The sequence below is a fragment of the Gavia stellata genome, chromosome 7 (assembly GCF_030936135.1).
Source record: "Gavia stellata isolate bGavSte3 chromosome 7, bGavSte3.hap2, whole genome shotgun sequence".
NCBI lineage: Eukaryota > Metazoa > Chordata > Aves > Gaviiformes > Gaviidae > Gavia > Gavia stellata.
In genome coordinates this window covers 41,436,212-41,457,146 of record NC_082600.1, presented here as the reverse complement: position 1 = coordinate 41,457,146, position 20,935 = coordinate 41,436,212, and the positions used below count along the sequence as shown (strand labels likewise).

The following is a 20,935-nucleotide window of genomic DNA, read 5'->3' as shown; positions in this document are numbered from 1 at the left end:
TTTTTTGAGGAAAAACTTCCCCGTAGTGGGTCTTCTGGGGAACAGTGTTGCCTAATCATGAGAATGTCAGAAAGTCAGAGAGCGACTGATCTGTAAAGCACTTAATCTAAATGCTTTCTAGAGTAAAGAAATAGAGATGGATGATAAACCTAACTCAAATAGCAATCAAAACACACACCACCTACCAGCAAGAGTCCTAGACAGCGGTAAGTGTATGCTGACAGGATCTGCAGACACTCTGTAAGGTCTGCTCTCCAGACTATGGCCGCACAAGTGAAACACTGTCTTTTCCCGTGAACGGCCATTTGTGCTGCACCTCATCACAGCTTTATGACATTCACTGTAGGCCTTAAGCAACAGCTCTTCCTAGAATTTAAAATAAATGCACAGCATTATGTTTAAAAATCATATCTATATGCACTAAAATTCCTCACTTGTTTTTTCGGACAGCATAAACAGTTACTAAAAATTAACAATGTAATTACTACCCTGTTTGTTAATGTTAAGAAGTACTGGACTGGAGCAGTGGAGCATCCACTAAAGTTAACTGAGAATATGCTTCTGTTCAAAAAAGCTGCTCTGTCAAATGCTCTAAAATCTATGTGCTTATTTAACTGCAATATTTTAATATTTCGCAGTTTGCACCCCAAATTGGATTAAGAAGCTCATGAACTGCTGTAGTTCTTCCTTTCTCTCCTTAATGAAAAAAAATAAAAAGAAACCCACTTCAAAATATCTTTAAGTTAACAAATTGTACAATTTCCTCCCTTCCTCCAGCACAGGGATGAGCTCCAGCACTGATTAAGACTGATTACAGTGCAATTACCCAACTGGCACAAGTTTTTGCAGTCCACTTTTGCAATTAAAAATGAACACTATGTGCTTCAAAACCTTACACTTGACAGTGATACCAGGAACCTAATTCTCAAAATCTTGAATTATGAGAATTATTTTCTCTTTATGATTTGCCTGACACCCTGTGCAGCTTTGTCAGCTAGAAGATTATGTTCTTCTGAGATCCCTTCTCTCTCTTTGTCACACCACAGATTAGTTCTTTCAGACTCATTTTTTGTGGAGATCTGTATTGAACAATAGTGAGCTTTTTGAAAAAGCTGCTATTTAAAAAGCACTCAGGAATATTCACAAAAGGCACACATGTAAGAATCCCAGACAAATTATATACTTACATCACAGGCACACCACTCCTGGAACATCAAAAGAATGTTCTTGAGCTGCATCTGTATAGCAATAGCTGCTTCCCAGTCAGGGTCCACCTCAATGTGCTGACCAATCTGCCTTTTTATCTCCTCCATTCCCTGAAATGGAGATGCCACAAAATACTGAAGCTAAATCAGTGATCACAGGCTTAAAAACAACACAAAATCCCTTAAGTAAATGGTAAAATAAAGGTTGTTCAGATACATGTAGCTAAAATTCATTAATATTCTAGAAAGTAAACATTACTTTTTCACCTACCCAAGACAGGGATTGAAGAACTTACCATCTTAATTGCATGTTTATATCCACAATATTGCTACGGACAAAAAGATGAGCAAACGAAGTGCTGTAATATCTTTATAACAACATGTTAAAAAGAAATTCTTTAAATGTATTGTACCTGCATGCAAGTTAGAATCCTCAGGAAAGAAACAAATCCTTCTAAAAACCGCTCCCTCAGACGGTCTGTCCATATTGTAGGCTTGCTGACTAAGACATACCTATCCCAAAAAAAACCATTATCATCTTTTGCTCAGACTTCTCTTCTGCTTGTATTTAAAGTGTTCTTTGTATTAAAATAATCAACTGCATCATCACATCACACCACCCTCCCCATCTCCAACTCCTCTTAAAATTTTCATCAAACACCAGAGTTGCTTGGTTGTACTCCATCATTTGAAATTAACAGATTTTTTAATTCCAAGGTATTTATATTATGCAGTTTATTAGAGTAATTTGGGACTTCTAAGAGTGGAAAATGCTATGCAGATGAGGATTATAAAGCTTTCCCAGAATGATAATGGAGAAGCCAAATTTTCCATACTGTCTTACAGTAGATATATCTTGTTTACTAATGCAATTGTTATATGGAATCATATCAGTGAAAACCACCAAAAATTTTCTTTATAGAATCTAATTTTGGTATTTGAAAATTTTAAGTTTCCATTGAAAAAAAACCACATTGAAATTTCATGTGTTTCTAGAGGGGTTTGGTTTGGGGTTTGTTTTTAAAGCAGTTTTATCATCAGATTCCTGAATTGAAACACCTCGTTCTACTGCCAATCCTCTAAGAATTGCTTTAGCTTCTCAGCTTTACACTTACCTGAGGTCATATATTACTGCATATACCCGGTTCAGTTTGTCCTGACTGTAACCTTGGAAGTTGAACTTGTCATTTTTGTCTAGGTACTCTGGAAGCACTTCTAGGAGTGTCTCTGTAATGACGGTGATTACGTTTTGCTCTTCAATAAGATGTCTGGCCTGCAAGAAGAAAATTAGAAATTTTTATTCCTATTTTTGTTGAAGAGAACTGTCAAAATAATTTTTCCTTTGATTCCAGTCTTTTTGATTAGAAATTATTTGAAGCATTTGTAAAGAGTCCAAGCTACAAAAACTCCAATAGTATTTATTATGCATGAACACAATTTCTATCAACCTAGCATGTTTGTTCGCTCTGACAGCTTCAATGTAACAGACATGCTTTTTTTCCTATAAAGGTCATGTAGAGAAGGACTTTTACATTAGTATTTCAGGCAAGAAACATAAAACCTTTAAAACCTACTGGTATACTTTTTCCCCTTCACAGGCTTTAACGTATTTCACCCACACAAAAAGACATTTAACCATTTTTTTTTTGCCCCCCCCTGCCCATTACATAAGGTAAATGTGAACAGTAAATGAACACGCAAAGTTAATGCAGAGAACAATGCTGACTAACACTTCTACTTATCTGCATTCCCTCTATCTTCTGTAATTAATTTTCACATAAACTCAAGCTCCTGCTTTCATATTGGCCTTAACAAATCTCAAAATCCTTCATTTTCAACTCAGCAATGTATAAAGACTCTGCCAAGTACAGCAGTCTGCAAAGGTGGCACTGCTAACAATTCTCAAATTTATTTTACATTTCTAGCAGAGACAGGCTGTACATACCAGAGTAGGTACGGTGAACATCTGAACTGAGAGCGCTGTCACAGAGAGAACTCTGTCATGATCATCACTGATGTATTCTTTTTGCAATGCCTTGTAATACTAGGAAAAGAAAATATTGGGGAAATTAAATAAATAAAACCAGTGTTAATTAAAAATGTTTACTTCTTGATTTGCAAGAATTACATCTCAAAGTCCTTCTTTTCTAATAGAAGCAGTTCAAAGAACAAAACCAGCACAATATCCTCAATGCACCAAAGCAATTAAATATGTGCCCCACTGCCGTAATACTGAAGACAAGCACAAATTTAACTGTTTTGCCGTATTGGAACCAAAATATTTTCTCTCCTTCAACCAATCTTCCCCAATAAAAGAAATTAAACATCTGAAAAAAGGATCAATACAATCATTAACTTATCATAAGACAAGTCTTCCTTCTGCAGTGAACTGCATGGATAGTTATTCAACAGCTGTCTATAAAAGATGGGTACAATGAGTAATATAAGTCTTTAGTTTGCTTTGTTTCAGTCCAGAGTAAACCATGAAGTGTCAGTCACCTTTATCAGGATTAAAAAGTCTCACCCTAAAACAAAAAACACTTGGTCTTATGTTTTGTATATTTCTTAACTATTGTATCTAATTTTTAAAGAGAAAGACCAGTTTCAGCTGCAGTTCATCTGCCATTTCAAGAGATAGGCACAATACTAACAATACTGCGTTCAAAATGAGCATACATACCTACCTGATTGTAAGGAACAAAGCAATGACATTGGAGTTAATACACTCTGTAAAGGCTGAGCTAGCTGTTGAAGCTCTGCTTGTTGAAAATTTATTATTTATATTGAAAAACTTTTCAGGTTTGGGGGAAATTTTACAAAGCTAGTAAAAATTCATAGCATAAAAACAAATTACCATTTACCTTTACAAATTCCACAGCAAAAAGTTTTTTGTATTCCATTTCCATGAAAAAACTACTGAAAATAAGCTCATGAAGAACCTTCCTTGCCCCTGTGAAAAGCCAATACAATGCATGTCACTTTATTGTACTAAGATGCAGCTTTTGGTGGAAAAGAGGAACAGATTATTAAATTGTAATTAAAAATCACTAGAAGCCTTGAAATGGTTACGAAGTACATGAACAAAGTTATTAACATATTTTTTCTATTTTTAACATTTATTGGTATGTATTTAAAACACAGGGTAAGCATCAAGTCACTCACAGTCAAGCTAGATCTTGTGAAAAGATTCTTAAAAATACATAAAGCAGGAAAAATTTAGGAGGTAAATACATAGCCAAAATATCAATTATCTCAGACATAAAAATAAAGGCTTATAAAAACCGTAATATAAAAACTATAAAGAAATGTAAATCCACCTGCATAGCACTTATTTACTTTTACACATTTGTTACACACATGAAAAATAAATTTCCCTCTTAATTTTATAGCAACATGGATACTCAAACCTTTATGAAGTTTTGCATCCCATAGCATCAACTTGCTTATGAAGCACGGCTTTTCAGATCCAGCTTCTTCTTTGAGACATATTTGACAAAAGATCTGGCGAAAGTCACCTATAGGGATAAAACTATTCATTTGTACAAGAATGCTTCAATAATTAAATAAAAATGAGAATTACAGAATTCTATTCTTAAAAAAAAAGTGGCACTTAAGTATGAATTTTTTTTCCCCCCCTCAGTGAACACACTCCCACATGCTCTCTCCTTACTAATTTCTTTCTTCTTATTACTCTTACCTACTTTATTTAATAAATCCAGTAATGCAGAAGAGTATTTTAAAATGAAAAGCATTTACAGCTTTGTAAAGCAGATGCATAAGAAGAGTTCGCTATGTCAACACAGAAGTGCACAGGCTACGCAAGTCTACACAGGTCCCTGCCTTGGGCCCTGAAAGTCAGTTGTTTGTAGAACTTCAGAACATTATTTTGTATTTTCTTGCACTTGTCAGTAAATACAGTACTTGCTGAAGCAGTACGGAGATCAACATAGAGTCACCCATGGGTTACTAACGTTCAGAAATGAGCTCTTACATTACTAATTTCAAAAGGAAAAGTGGAGTGTCATCAATCAAGTTCTTGACAACCTGGAAATAAATAGCACTGAATGCTTCTTGATCCATGTTTTACTACTTGAAGCAAAACCAGGACAAGAACAGGAACCACCAGACCACTAAAAAGTTTCAGCTGAGTACAGAACATCAGGCTCTTAAAGCATCTACATATATAATCCAGAAGAACAAGGACAGGAATACTAGACTTCAATCTTTGTGCCTGAAGACTCTCGTAAAACATATTAAAGTATCAGTTAACTTATAACAATTTCCTAACCCAAAATGCTACACTCAACATGGGAGACTCCTTTTTAGTTTTAGCTTATCTCATCAGCTAAAAAGGTAATGCTTAAAAACCTAAAATTTTGGGGATTTGCTGGGGCACTGACACTGATTTGTCTATACTCACACAGAGTCAACAGCTGAATAATAAGCTGTCAGTTGGTGTTCTAAATAATCTCATAAAATTGAAAATAGTAAGAAAAATTATCTAGGAAGAAAAACGTGGATAAAAATATCAAACTTTCATTAGAAACCTTGAAATAAACCACGCAGTCAAAAATTTGTACCGATTAAAAGAACTGTCTGAGGAACTCGGACCAGCAAGAAAATACCACCAGTGAAATAAAGTTGAAAAGAACAGAAAGCTAAAATTTGTACAATATTGTAAAGAAATACAAAAAGGTAAAATTCTGAAATATTTATTTCAAGGGAAAGATTGTAAAGTGTTCAGAAAAAAAGATAAGAAATTCACTTTATTATCCAAGCTTACAAAAGAGGCTAAAGCAGACCAACAGATTTACCCTATCAAGAAGGAGGCTAAGCAATGAGTAGAGGTTAATCTATGCATATTTGTATGGTGAGAAGAAATTTTATAATGGCTTTAGTTTGACAAAATACGGGTGTGACAAAATGCAGTAACAGAAATCTAATTTAAATTGATTCGGAAGTCTTCTTTAAAACCACGAACATCAAACACAAGAACAATGTTTGAAAGCTTAAGATAGACTTTCCACTACTGGACAAATTTTTAAATCAGGGTTTTGTTTGTTTATTTTACTGACACTGTCTAATTAATCACAGCTATCAAATCTGAAGCAGGAATTAATTCAAGCAGAAGATGAATGCTTTCACTGATGGAGATGTTCTGCAGCTTCCCACCAGCACTGGGGGGAGCAGCTTTTAAGCAAAGAAGTCACTGAAACAGGGCATGTGATGCTGAAACTGAAGATAATAAAACTTCTAGAGGAACAGACAGAGCTCAAGCAGGGGAAGATTTATTTTAGCAAGAAGGAACAGAAAAGTACTGCTATTCATAACCATACTGATAGATATCAGCACCCATACTACTGTATTATTTATTTATAATTAGGAGGAATGTGAAAATATTTTAATAAGGGAGTATCATATATAAAACTGCTAAAGACTTTTTTTTGAGAGAATTAGACATTCAATTACTGACATGGCATTATCATAACAAAAATCAGTTATGCTTACTTGAATAGCTCATGAGTTTGTTCAGCCAAGAACCAAGGCGCAAGGCAAACTTCTGGTGAGCCATAACATCAGCATGCAGAACCTCCACATGAAGTGGTCGTTGAGAAATATTCTCAGAATGCCTCTAAGAGTCAGGTAAATATTAGTAGATATAACATAACAATAACATGAATTTTCATAGTTGTCTTCACCACCCATTACCTCTCCCAAGCAAAAAAAGAAATCAGTTTGACCTTTTATTTCTGAAGATAGATATCTATATCAAATGCAGTGGGGTAAATTCAATTTCAAGAAGTTCACAGGCAAGTTATAAAAGCATGGAAATACTAAGTTAAAGACTCTACAGCAGAAAAATAAGTCTTCAGTATTAATAATGATGAGGTTGATTTGTTTGTTCTTTCAATGAGTAAAATATTTTACGAAGTTACCTTGATTTCTTCTTTTGCTTCCTGACAAGAGGCATAATGTCCTGCCTTAACAGCTCTACGACCCTGTTTAAAGAAAATATTGAGCATGAGACCAATATAAAACAAAACCAAATGTCACAAGCCTGATCCTTGCTATGTTTTTTATACACAAAAGAAAACAAGGGACCAACATCACTCATGGTGCTTTTAGACATCTAGAAGCAAATCAGAATTAACAGAATTATCTTTAGAAAAAAGCTATTTTAATTAAATTAACAATGGATACACAAACTCTGGGTATCTTAATATTATTAGATAAGGAAAATTCATGTACACATTAAAACAGATGAGAGGGATTTCTGCAGAATACTTTAAATACAAACCACATCAACTTTCCTCCCAGCATAAAGTATACTCATCCTGAATTGCTTTTCTACAATCTTTCCTACTATTTCTTACTTCTGTATATGGAATAGCAGGGTATGTTGTAAGTGTGGGTTTGATAGCTCTTTTAATAAAGCTAAGAACAGATCCAGCTTAGACCTCAAATTCCACTCAAAGGAAATCAGAGGTATGGGCTTCCAAAACAAGTTCTCCACACAGCAGAATTTCACACAAGATGACAGGAAGTAGCTGTGTGTTGCGGAACTGTTTTAATCATAACAATTTAACCTAGTCCTGTGCTGTAGCAGGTGCTTTGTAAAAGGGAAAGTCTGATGAACTCCGAATCTAAAATTTAGGTTTCAATCAAAAGGAACCTTCAAATGGAAACCTTTAAAAAGTTACTCTAAAAGGATGCATGTATATACATATTTTAAAAAACCTGCAACTGCAGGACAACACTTGTAATTATGCAAGACTGACACTACTAACTAAATACAACTAAACTTTCATTACCTGAACCAACACAAAAAGAAAACAGTTTTTACAGATTAAAAAAGGTTTCTATTATTAGTAAGATGTTTTATATGCAAATATACAACAAATACATATACAGGTATAGACAAAGTTTCTCTGTGTGCAAACACGTAAGTTTTGTACTTTTGTGAGGTAAAAAAAGAGATATCGTTGCAATTAAGATAATTCAAACACTGATCATGCTTTTTTTTCGCAGTGGGAAAAAAATTATATTACTAGTGTAAGGTCTTTACATGGGACATTAGTTTAAAAAATGAAGTAGTAAAATTCTCAGGTTCACCCACATTCCTTCATGGATTCTTCCTCGTTTCATTTGCTTAATTTGAAGTTTTAAGTTTTTCAAATGAAGTATGAGCCAGAACAAGCCCTAACTCTTGCAAAATGTAAGGTACATTTCTCATTAAATATAACTGAATATGCATTTGCCTGACTTAGTATTTGTCTGAAAAATACACATTAATCTAAGCTCAGAAGAAAAAAAAAAAGGTAAAGAAAATATGCCAAACATGAAAGGAGCAACTTCAGGTAAGTTAGCTCTTCCCTTTCTCAGGAAACTGTGTTTTTGGTCCTGAAGAAGAATTAATACAGTTTAAGAACTTTCGCGAAGAATGTGCTGATAAAGTTACTCTGCAACATGCCTTTCTCTCTCTCCTCAAGCTCCAGCATCCCAGAAACAAAGATTCTATGATCAAGAGACTATAGTAGCACTTCTTAACAATTAAAAAGTTACTTTCTCCCATATCCAGAATGCACTAACCTCTTTATCTATGGCAGTAGTATGCAACTGGGCTTCATCAAGTTCGCAGCCAAGTGCCCTTTGCAGGCTATAGTTGACATGATCGTAAGAATGATGTTCATCATTGAAAAGAACACAGTAGTAGCTGTCTACCTTCTCTCTACTGGGAAAAAGGCAATGTATCATCATACAAATAAAAATAGAATTGTAAATAGTGTCCTATCCAATACAAGCAACAGCTCAGTTGATAGCCTGAGAGCAATGTCAAATATAAAAAAATTATAGAATAAAACTAAGCATGTTCTTTATGTCAAAGACACACTCCCCCTCACCATCTATACCAGAAAAAGCCACAGAAACCATGTACCAGGTACAAAAGAGATTTTACGTTATTTGATTATTCCATTATTATTTCCTCTCCCTGCTGTTTTATGATCCCATTTGTCTTTTTAACATGACACACAACAGCCTTTTTCCATTTTCATAGAATAGTTTGCATTGGAAGGAGCCTTTAAAGGTCATTTAGTGCAACCCCCCTGCAATGAGCAGGCGCATCTTCAACTAGATCAGGTTGCTCAGAGCCCCGTCCAACCTGATCTTGAATGTTTCCAGGGATGGGGCACCTACCACCTCTCTGGGAAACCTGTGCCAGTGTTTCATCACCCTCATTGCAAAAAAATTCATCCTTCTATCCAGTCTACATCTACCCTCTTTTTGTTTAAAACCGTTACCCCTTGTCCTATCACAACAGGCCCTACTAAAAAATTTGTCCCCACCTTTCTTGTAAGCCCCCTTTAAGTATTGAAAGGCTGCAGTAAGGTCTCCCTGGAGCCTTCTCTTCTCCAGGCTGAACAATCCCAACTCTCTTAGCCTGTCCTGACGTGTTCCAGCCCCTCTGATCATTTTTGTGGCCCTCCTCTGGACCCACTCCAACAGGTCCATGTCTTCCCTGTGCTGAGAACCCAGAGCTGGACATAGTACTCCAGATGGTGTTTCAGTAATGGCAACTAGGTTGTAGCTTTCTAGCAGCATGCTGGCTTCCAACTCCTCCCGTTTGTTGCCCATGCTGCGTGCGTCGGTGTAGAGGCACTTCAGCTCTGCTGTCAGCCGTGTCACCTTCTTAGAGGAACACCCCTTAATTCCTTTGAGGTATTTCACTGGTGTTTCCCTGTTGGCTCCTATTACCTCAGGAACCCCTGGCTGAAGTCTGTAAGACTTCAAGTGTGCTGCAGCATAGCCAGCACGTCTCAGAGCAACAGGCTGAGGGCCCTTGCTAGCATCCTGCCCCTCTAACCTTGGCATGTCATCCCACAGCTTGTCACAGACAAGCCTGATATTATCCCCCTCCCCCTTCAAGTCTAGTTCAAAGCTCTGTGAATGACCTCCATTAGCTCATGAGCAAAGACCCTCTTCTCCCTTTGAGAAAGGTGAATCCCATCTGACACCAGCAAGTCTGCTGTGTAGACCATCCCATTAACAAAAAACCCAAAACTGTGGTGGTGACACCAGCCACGGAGCCATGTATTAATAGATTGGGCCTGTCTATTTCTTCCAGTGTCGCTACCCGCAACTGGTAGGAGAGAGGAAAAAATAACCTGTGCTCCAGATTCCCTTACCAACCGTCCCAAGGCCCTGAAGTCTCTTTTGATTGCCCTTGGACTACACGTTGCAGCTTCATCGCTACCCGCATGGAAGAGCAGTAATGGGTAACAGTCCGAGGGCCATACCAGGCTAGGAAGTTTCCTAGTGATGTCCTTAACCTGGGCCCCAGCAAGGCAGCAGACTTCCCTAAGAGGAGGATCTGTCCAGCATATTGTTTATCTGTTCCCCACAGAAGGGAGTCGCCTACTGCTATAACACATCTTTTCTTCCTCATGGAGGTGGTTGTGATACGGCAGGTAGGCCTTTCTGACCTCGGCAACACCGCTGGTGTAGATGGACTGTCATCCACACCATCCACTGACTGGCCTTTCACATGCAGAGCCTCATACCTGTTGTACAGAGGCACGTGGGAAGGCAAGGTGGGCAAGGAGGGAGTCTGACTGCTGCCCCAAGCATGGACGTGCCTCTATTCACTCCTTTTCTTTAAGCTACTGCCTTCAGCCTGGCGGGGGCAGGATACAGGATCCCCTTGATCTTGGGTTTTTTCTGGTGGCTGTTTCTGTCTCAGGGAGGGCAGAGCATGGTTCCACCAGTCTGTCTCTCTCTCAAACTCCCTGATGCTCCTTAACCTTTCTACTTACTCTGGTAGCTCTGCCATCAGACTGAGCAGATCATCCACCTGATTACACCTCACACAGCTGTTCTCACTACTGCCATCTGTTACCAGGGAAAGCCTCTGGCACTCTCCACAGCCTAACACCTGGATGGCTGCATGTTTTGGTAGGAGCTCTGTCTGGGTTGCCACATCCATTTGGGCAAGTGCAGAGGACATGGCGTTCCACCAGGTGGACCCACAGCTAAGCTCCTTCTGAGAGGGTGATGAACACCAACTGAACTCACCTCTTGAGCTGGGAGGGTGGCTACGCCCTTCCTGCGTGCCCTGCAGTGCAAACTGCCATGCCATGCCCTGGCTGACGCCCCACGCTTGTTTGCCCACTCTGGTGGCTACCGCTCCCTAGGCTGGTTTTTACAGGCATGGGCATAGTCATGGTTGCTCTAGCAATGCCCAGGCCTTGTCAGCGCCTCCCCCGAGAGCAGTTCACTCCTGGCGGGTCTCTCCACTGCCCTAGCATTTCCCTGCCTCAGGAAAACCCTCTGTGTGCCAAGATCGGCCGCTCTGCTGCAGATCGGGATGGCTCCAGAGCAGCTCCCCTCGGTGACTGATGGAGCACAGTCACACTCTACTTTTCCCATGAAATATCAGAAGCTGTTCTCTATATAACTGTAGGTCAAGAATGCTACAGTGCTGTTTACAGGGATTTTGGCACTAATATGTTTGCACGAGCGCAAGAATACCACAGGCAAAATTATTATTAAAATTTCTAATGCCTTGAAGAGAAAGTTGGAAATATTCCCTACCTAATTGTGAGCTCCAGAGGCAGTTCCTTCTCTTCTTCCCATATAAGCATATCTACAATGTATTTTATCACAGAGGGAAACACCCTCCTAGAGTGCTCCATAATTTCTTCATTCAACTGACATTCAGAATTCTGTAAAACAGGAGATAAAGTTAATATGGAAAAGAAATTTTAAAAAATTAAAAAGGGTTGGTAGAATACCTTATTACTATATTTGTTTCAGAAAATTAGCCTTTTCATGATTTTCAAGCAAATTAATCTCACCCAATTTTTCCTCTTCAAAATTATTTCATCCCAAGGGGTCTCAGTAGTATTCCAACAGTTTCAGCTATTTTTTTTTTTTAAACACTTCCAGTTTTTAATCCAGGAATAGACTACAAAAGGCCTCACCAAATGTGTTAGGAAACTTCCTTTTTTTTTTTTTTAAACTTAAGTTTAAACAAGCTGGTTAAGAGCTTTCTGTACAACTGAAGATATTAAAAGTTTGCAGTCCAGTCCAGACCAAATTTCTTCCCCTGCATTGCTTGCTCTTCTGTGCGGGTATTGTCAAACATTTATGACGCTCCTTGAACAGAATCATCCAAGGAAACCTAACTCTGTTCTTTTCAGAGATGCCATCCCAGATCTAGAAATCATTCAAAATATCTTCTGACATATTTCCCATCCATCCACATAAAGCTCATTAAGTTAATTGTCTCCATCATATAATATTATTAATCCTTTCCATAAGCATTTAAGCAGGGGAGACATTAAGGTTATAAGCAAAGAAAATCACTACCAAATCTGCACTTAAGAATGAAGCAATCATTATTCAGGTACAAGACATAGATACATTGCAACAACACTGTGTGAAAAGACGGCTTTAATCCAAAGGCCCTGATGACCTTTTCCACATATCACCTTCCCTTCAGCATAAGCTTATATAAATAGTATACAACATTATTACTGGTAACGCAACCAAATCCAGTAATTACACATACAAATATGACACAGAAACAGAAGCTGATATTTTCTGGAGTATTTACACAAAGTTTCCTATAATTTTAGGGTCGCCAAGACTGCCTACAAAACCTGAATATGTGTATGTTTGCCAGAGTGAGAAAAGATGAGAAAGGAAGATGCTTTCCAAGAATAAAGCTTTTCACATGTGACTTTTAATCCCCAAATACTAAGGGCACTCACCTCTGCAATACACAATCTGACATACGTTAAATACAAAAGAACAGAAAGAGTGATGTGTTTAATATAGCTAAAAAATCACATTTTTGAAAAACTCTTAAATCAACTATAGTCACATTTATCCATTTATGAAGCAGACTGCTTAAAGAAAAAAAACAACACACAAGTAAAATCATGCTGTGTCCATGATGGAAAAGCTAAAAATGCAGTGGAAGAGAAATAAAAATGTGTTAACATGACCAATTGCTTCCAAAGTTCTCAACAACAGTTTTTTCTGACCTGATAAGCATTAGAAGAATAATTTGGAGTCAAACTTAGAATCTAAAATGTCTGCCAATGAAATCATGGTCTATAAATATCACTGTGTGTACATACTTAATTTTGGATATGCTCATGGTAGATCTTGGTAATTAAGAATGTTAATGTCTGGGGTAATTAATTATTTTTTTCCCAGACTGACAAAGATATCATCTTAAAGTTTGGAGCAAAATGAAAAAACTATAGTGCTAAGAATAATCTAATTGAGTTGAGTTGTAAATATACTAATTTTTTTTCAAATATTTCTTAAGAGTTCGGCTTTCTAAGCATTAACGTACGTTAAGCAAAAAATGACAGAGCTGGAAGAAAACGCAGAGCTGTGCATAGAGATACTCCAAACAACAACCTTGTAGTCAGACATGCTGCTCTCCTTCAGTCTGTAGAAGAAATCAAAGGAAACCACATCAAAGAATTTATATACTATTAGAAGTGGGGATTACACTCATACAAATAGTAAAAAGTTAAATGATGCAATGCCACCTCCAATGCTATCCACATTAATAGAAGTCACAGTAAAATGAAATTAAGATACATCTATTGTAGATTGAAAGGGTAAAAATAAAATTTCCTCAGAACTATGCCCAAAAAATGTGTAATTATTTAAGCTTCAGATAAAGCTTCAAAAAACAAAATTGTGGAAGAATGAACAAAGTGTGTTCAGATATCAAAGTTTAAAAATAACTAACAACCAGATATTTTTTTTTTATAACAAATGTGCCTGGGAAGTATTTTTACTTTATCTCAGACATGAATTCCTGAAGTTACCCGTTTTTAAGGACACATTCAGGCAAAAAGGTTTTTCTGTTTCTGGCACAGTGAAGACATTAATTTGGAATGAATAGGGAACAGATGACTGCTAAAAGTCTGGAGTGGGGATTCTAAAACAAAGGATTGCTTTACTGAGCCCCATATTACATACATACCAAGAAGTTTTGTAAATATCTTCTCACTATAAAACTTTTTAAAAAAAAACCCTGAGGTTTAATTAGGATTTTTTTCTAAGGATATTATAATTTACTAATGCTCACCTCGTATTATCTTGGAAGTGCTAAAAACTATGATGCTTATCTTTCATCTTGTAGATTGAAACCTGTCCTCTACTAAGGGCTCATTTTTAAAAGGAGGTCATTCTGTAGATCAAACTCTAAACTTAAAGTACCTTTTAAAAATAGCAGCCAATTCCTAAGCACATTTTTACTACGTTCTGCATAGCAGACAAACATACTGCAAACATATCCCTCTTCTTATTTGCTCCCACCTGATCAGAGTAAGTTTATAAACACCCTAGCATGATACATCCTCTGCGCTTAGAGTAATTAAACGAATACTGGTCAGGATCATCCAGAAAAGAGTGCTTTTTGTTTGACAAGCATGTGATAAACTTCTATAACTATCACAAAGCATGCTGGAAAAGAAGTATGCAAGATGTCTGTTCCAAATGTGCTTTGCAACTCATTTCTAATAAGCACTATATGCTGAGAAAATTCCTACATTAATAATATCCTTGATTATCAAAACAGAGAACACACTATGAGGTAATCCAAACATCCATGAGCCTCTTCATCATAAGAAAATCCCTGATGGACAAGTCTTTTATTAAAAAAGGAGGATAGTCATGCAACGGAAGCTATCAAATAGTTACATATAGTATATATTAATATACTGGTGCATTTCATTATTGTAGTGGTTGTACTTCTGCCCTTTTAGTAAAGTCTACATATACTGACTGCATAATAACTGCATATATTGACAGAGAATTTTAAGTAACTTTCTACTTCTTCAAATTCAAATAATTGTCTAATTATATGTTTTCTATCATTTACGACTCTTGGGTAGCACCCATAGTAGGAGTATGTTCCAGTTTATTTGACAGCAGTTGTAACATAGCTTTGAACTTGCACAACTCCGTAACAGAAGTGATGATCAGACAAATTCACTGCAAACCAACCAAAGATCTTACCAGAGACTGGAAGAGAAATACTACTCGAAGAAGCATGGGAGGTTCCCCGTTTCCTTATCATCACAGGTATGATTACAGTTCTCAATAAAGTTTAAAACCAAGAGATACTGTGTTAGCTGCTGTCATTATTGATATGATCTATCCTTTAACCTTATCTCCATTAGGTACAAATGGCCTGAAGAATATTTGAGCAGCTTATCTTCATCCAAACAGAAATAAAATGCTGTGGGCTCTGAATGCATGCAGTTTCCTCTCAAGCTTTATTTGAGTATGTTTTGAGAAAAAGCCCACAAAATTTGGACAGTATGATTTTAACAAGAGTAAAACATCTTTTTGGTAAAATTTTGATAAAGGTTTTGGTGTTTTTCCTAACATTTGGTTTTGGATTATTTTATTATTATGAAAAAGCTGTTCTAAAGGAAAAGGAGGTAAAAAGCAGAATATGCTGTCACAGATGTGAATACCGATCTGCAAGATCAAAATCTATACCTTGTAGCGAAACAGGTTCCCCAGCAAGAAGTAAACATTTCATAAACCATTTTAGGGACTCTGGTCGGAGTTGTTGGAACCAAAAAATACTATTATTCTCAACAGTAAAGTGCTGAAACAACTGTTAGAAGATCTCATACAGAGACCTAAATTTTAATGCTGGGCGATACAATCTATTTTGATTAAAATCTCTTTGTTAAAGTTCTTCATGTGCCTCATAGGTCACATTCATCCAGTTATCAGTGTGTTTTTTGTGAGCCACCACAGGTGAAATCCACAATGTATGCTAGCTACTGTCTGTAAGACAAACTGGACAAACTGGTCACCTAAGGCATAAGTAATATCACTTATCTAGGAGCAATGGAGATGCTTCGGCTGGAAACACTTAATTTTCAAGTGGAAGAACACTCAATTCTCAACTGAGACCTGAACATTTTGTCTTAAGACCATTGCTAAATTCTCTTCGTCATATAAGGACTTCTCAGCAATCAGCTAGAAATCTGATACTGAGCATCCTGTAACAGACATTTTCCATAGTATCCAAAGGTGGCTTTGAAGCTGGTAGACACATAAGTTCTCTACCTTCCCATTTGTCTTTATCAACAGTACCAGGAATCTAGCATTGCAAAATTCAGAATGGAAGGATGAAAATGAATACTTCCCAAAGAGGAACTGTGACAGTTTCTTATTCTGGAAGCACCTCTAGAACATGCTGGAAGAAGTATTAAAACACGTATGTAGTAATGGTGACAGCAGTGAAATTAACCATACTGTAGCTATTTTGCAGCATTCAAATATTGTGGAAACAATTTGGTTCTTTTGATTTCGTAAGTTTTCATAAGTAATATGTAGGTAGGTATCAGCCATACATATATCACACGGCTCAGTACTCAGGGATAAGCACTGCACAGCAGAATAGACTTTACTGAAGTAGAAGCAGGCAAACATTACCACTTGGGGCTTGTCACTAATCAGATGACCCCTTCTTGGAGCTTCAACTATTTTTATTTCTGAAATTCATTCAGATGCATGGTTTTTTGAAGGATGAACAAGTAAGGGAAAACTTTGTCTCATTTTTCTGTTAGAAAGGTGCTCTTTATTCCCTTTCCATTTGATTTTTTGCCAGATCATAAAGAACAGTACTTATGCAACAAAAACAGGAGAAATTAGGGGTCTATTTGCAATGACAAATGCTAAAGCTTTTTTTGTCCTTATCTCAGAATGTAGGACTCAGAGAAACAATTTCACCTGAAGCAACTGATTCACCTACATTCTCTTTGAGAACTACTTATAAGATGGCATGTTTCTCATTAATATGCTGCTTTATGAAGGCCAATAAGCATGAGACATCCTAGCATAAGAGGTTAGTTTTAAAGTATAGAGACTTATTTTAGTCAGAGTGACAGATCGCACACCAGAAGTAACTAGCAAAAAAATTGTTCAGTAATGCAATAATGTGGAAAAGAGAAAATATTATTAAAATCAAGTACTGTATCTAAACATTTACTAACCACTGGGAAACCAATTATTTGTAAATAGGGACTGAGTAATACACATAGCAAAGAAAAGAGCAAGAGACTGCAATTTGAATACCGAATCAAAGACAGAAATGCACAAGACAGGTAGATGGAACTCTTCTATTGTTTTTGCCTTTTGTTTGGAGAGTATACATTTGACCCCAAACACCTTAACCAAGGAAATCCTGATTCAAGTCAATTGGACCCACTACATGAACTACACAACATACATTCACATAGAGGAACAAGAACTTTTTTTTAAAAGGCAATATTTACAGTATTTATTCTTTCACTTTAAGCAATATTCTTACTTCTTTTGCAGAACCTGATGCTCCAGGCTCATGTTTAGTACACAGCGGTCCAGCCTTCCATGCCTCTGTATCGCCACAGTCACAAAATCCACCTCCAGTGGAGCTATGCATCTGTAAAACACATGTATTTTAGTCACAAAATATGCACATACAAAACGAGAAAAAAAGCAAGAGAAAAACAGAAATGTGCATTAAGTCAAACTCAAATATAAATACCTACTTACAAAATACAAGAGTCACTGCATAACCAACAGATTTACCACAACATTTTTTTCTTTTTTAAGATAAAAAGGAGACATATGAGAGGAACAGGGGGAAAAACAAACTTTTTCAGCAGAAAATAAAGGAGGGAATACAGTTGCCATGGCAAAAAAGTATGCAAGTCAAACAAATTTAACTAGAAAGTAAGTGAAAAAGCCTATGACTGATGAATAAGTGCTTCATAAATGGCAAAATAATAATTTCTGGTTTTATTAGCAAAATTATAGCAAAGGTGCTTAATGCCTTCTTTACAAAAATTACTTGGTAAAGTTTGAAAATAATCTAAACAAGAATATGTGTATATTAAACAGACATTTAGTAGTACCTCCACTTCTAACCAAAGAAAATAAGATATAATCAGCATCTAAATACATTCTTGCAACTTTAACTTTGCATTACACTTTCAGGAAAGTACAAATTCTGACCATTTTGGCAAAAAGTTTGGACAAAATTCAGGCAAAAATAATTATCCTTAGCTTACTCTAAATCCCCAATCCTAAAATAATTATAAAAACACTAAGTGACCCAATAAAAAGACATTCAAAAATTTGTTATTTGCTTGAAACATTTTAAAATAACCTGATCTAATTAGACATGCTTCGAGCAGGATGTTGGACTAGGTGACCTCCTTAGGTCCCTTCCAACCTAAATTATTCTATGAATCAATAAAGAGCATAACCTGTATTGTTTGGATTGCATCTTTAAAATGTCAATGCAGCAAATCTGCTCCCATCTGACTATCTATTTTCATGGCTGACGTTTTGCCTGAAGAAGTTACTGAAAAACAGTGAAAGGACAGCTTCTCAGCCCAGTTATGATTCCAAATAGCTCTGTAATCATTATTGTCTATTTTCACTTCATACCTTCATCTTACCTCTCTGTAAACCGTGTGTGTGCATGTGTGTGTGTATATGGAAGTTACATTTGCATTATCCCAGTAGTTTTGCATGTCTTTGAATCAATATTTACAATACATTTTCAGATCAGTATACAAACACTTACACAGAGAGGCACAATATTGTATTTTAGTCCCAGTTAATTTTGAGATTGCTAGGACCATCTTCCAAACTGTCTCTCATTGAAACATAACAACTTCAAAGGGGTTTTATGATCAATTGATAATACAGGTAAGGCAAATCTCTTCAATGAATGTCAAGTCGATGACTAGAAGGAATAGCTGCAAAAAAAAAAATCTAGCCCACTTTCTGGTCATTAGACCAGCTTTAAAATTTACACTTAATATATTGTTTTTCATTTCTGCTTCCAAGGCTGTTGAAATTACAGAGTTCTCAGTGAAGAGGGCAAGCAATAAAGGGGGCCTGGGAAGGAAACAGTAGATGACAGTTTAGGCAATGAATTAGCTAAGAATTATTTAAAAGATCCTTCTTTAATTAAAGCATAGGAATCTCTCAAAGATAACATAGATTTGGCTCAAAGGGAATCAAAAGGATATCAGAAAGAGATGATCCAGTTCTAGAACAATCTCCTCAATTGAAAAAAAAAAAAAATCAATGCTTAACATTTGTTTTAACTTTATCGTAGTCCACACTAAGCACAAAGTAGTTTATGCTTAGGACACAGAGTGGAAATGTAGAGACTGCATCAGTGACATAAGTGCTGAAGTAACGGCCCTTGTATACACACTCATGCTAAATTTCCAAACAGTACTGACTGGGACTTCGGACAGGACTGTCATTTTCTGTCACAGCTTTTTGCTCTGACACTTCTGTGATATTGCCAAAAAGAATAACAATGTATGCATTCATAATCATTCCCTTACGCTTTGGTTCTCAAATTAGAAAGTTACTGTTCTTCAAAGAGACTTTACGTAGTTAGAAACATGAGAGAGAGATAATTAATTAATTATTAAATCCCAGATTAATTTTTTTTTAATAAAAATTACTGATGGCTCATATGCAGTTTATTATAGCCTCAAAAAATCTTCTCTAAAGCTACAAGTACAATCTCTTAATACAAGATTTTTCTACCTTGTACCGGTGGTTCTTGTGAATGCTATTCTGGAAGCAGTCCATACAGAGTACACAAGTTGGATCAACTGCACAGTCTCTGCAACAAAAATGGCAACTGGAAAACTTTCTAAAACACACATGTGGAATTTTCATGCACAATAGAAAATGCTGCTCTAAAAAAGTATCAGGATTAACAACAGATTCAAATTATAACAATATTGCCTACTCCACATCACAGAAAGAACGTGAAAGCCAATCTTGTTAGGCTTGAACCATGTACTTGAACCTGTTATATCAGATTCTATCAGAAACGTGCTTGATTTCCACTTTCAAAACTTGTTGCTAACATATTTCTGATTGAATAAGCAGCTATTAAAAACTGTGATGACTCTGAAGTAACCCTTATTCTTGTTTCCCAACACCTGTAGCCAGTTTGCTAAAGAAACTTTTGCTACACTTCTGCCAGGTAATGTTTCTAACTTTTAGAACAGTTAGAAGTTAAAATCTAAAGAGAATGTCTTTACAAAATGAGCAAAGAACATATACTTTGAAATGTAATTTCAACAGTTTCAGTCACGCACTCAAATACCTGAAAATCCAGAATTACATTCATGGGCAATCTAATGCCATTTTTTCTATACTCCACATACATACGCTTTTTTATATTGCCTTTTTCCCCCTAAAACATCGTCGCTCTTTTTTCTTTAAATGGTATTTCATTCTATGCAAAATGTGGATGACAGATGTTTAACGACAACATAACAAGTTTTTTGTTTTAAACCGTTTTTCAACACCTAGTTCAAGCCTCCTTTACAAAACAACTAAAATAGTATGGTAATTCTGATTACAAAATATATTTCCTTTCAAACCTTTAGATGATAATCATCCTTACAATAATTTAATACTTCACTAACATTCATTTACTACCATAAATCTACTGCAAGGTGAGTTAAAAGAAAGAAAAATTAAGCCAGAAGTGCCTGCTAGATTTGAATGCCCAATTCAAGACATTTAGATTTTAGTATTTCAGAGCATGTTATTTTTAGCATTTTAGAAGCCTAAAATGTATATTTACCTTCACTTGCAGTAGTAAGTACAGTATTTTGTATAAATACCACATTTTTGCAAGACAGGAA

The 20,935-nt window shown here is 36.3% G+C and overlaps 1 protein-coding gene across 1 annotated transcript in view; it reads right to left on the bottom strand.

Moving 5' to 3' along the window:
• Positions 1-20,935, bottom strand: part of UBR1 (ubiquitin protein ligase E3 component n-recognin 1) — a 72,199-nt gene that overhangs the window by 39,962 nt on the left and 11,302 nt on the right. Inside the window, exons 3-15 of the mRNA XM_059819963.1 lie at positions 19,818-19,896; positions 17,569-17,679; positions 11,796-11,926; positions 8,796-8,937; positions 7,142-7,204; positions 6,714-6,837; positions 4,613-4,720; positions 4,067-4,155; positions 3,151-3,249; positions 2,321-2,478; positions 1,619-1,718; positions 1,188-1,316; positions 186-366 (exon numbers count right to left, since the gene is read on the bottom strand). Coding sequence (XP_059675946.1) covers positions 186-366; positions 1,188-1,316; positions 1,619-1,718; positions 2,321-2,478; positions 3,151-3,249; positions 4,067-4,155; positions 4,613-4,720; positions 6,714-6,837; positions 7,142-7,204; positions 8,796-8,937; positions 11,796-11,926; positions 17,569-17,679; positions 19,818-19,896 — 1,514 coding nt within the window. The remainder of the gene's footprint in view (positions 1-185; positions 367-1,187; positions 1,317-1,618; positions 1,719-2,320; positions 2,479-3,150; positions 3,250-4,066; positions 4,156-4,612; positions 4,721-6,713; positions 6,838-7,141; positions 7,205-8,795; positions 8,938-11,795; positions 11,927-17,568; positions 17,680-19,817; positions 19,897-20,935) is intronic.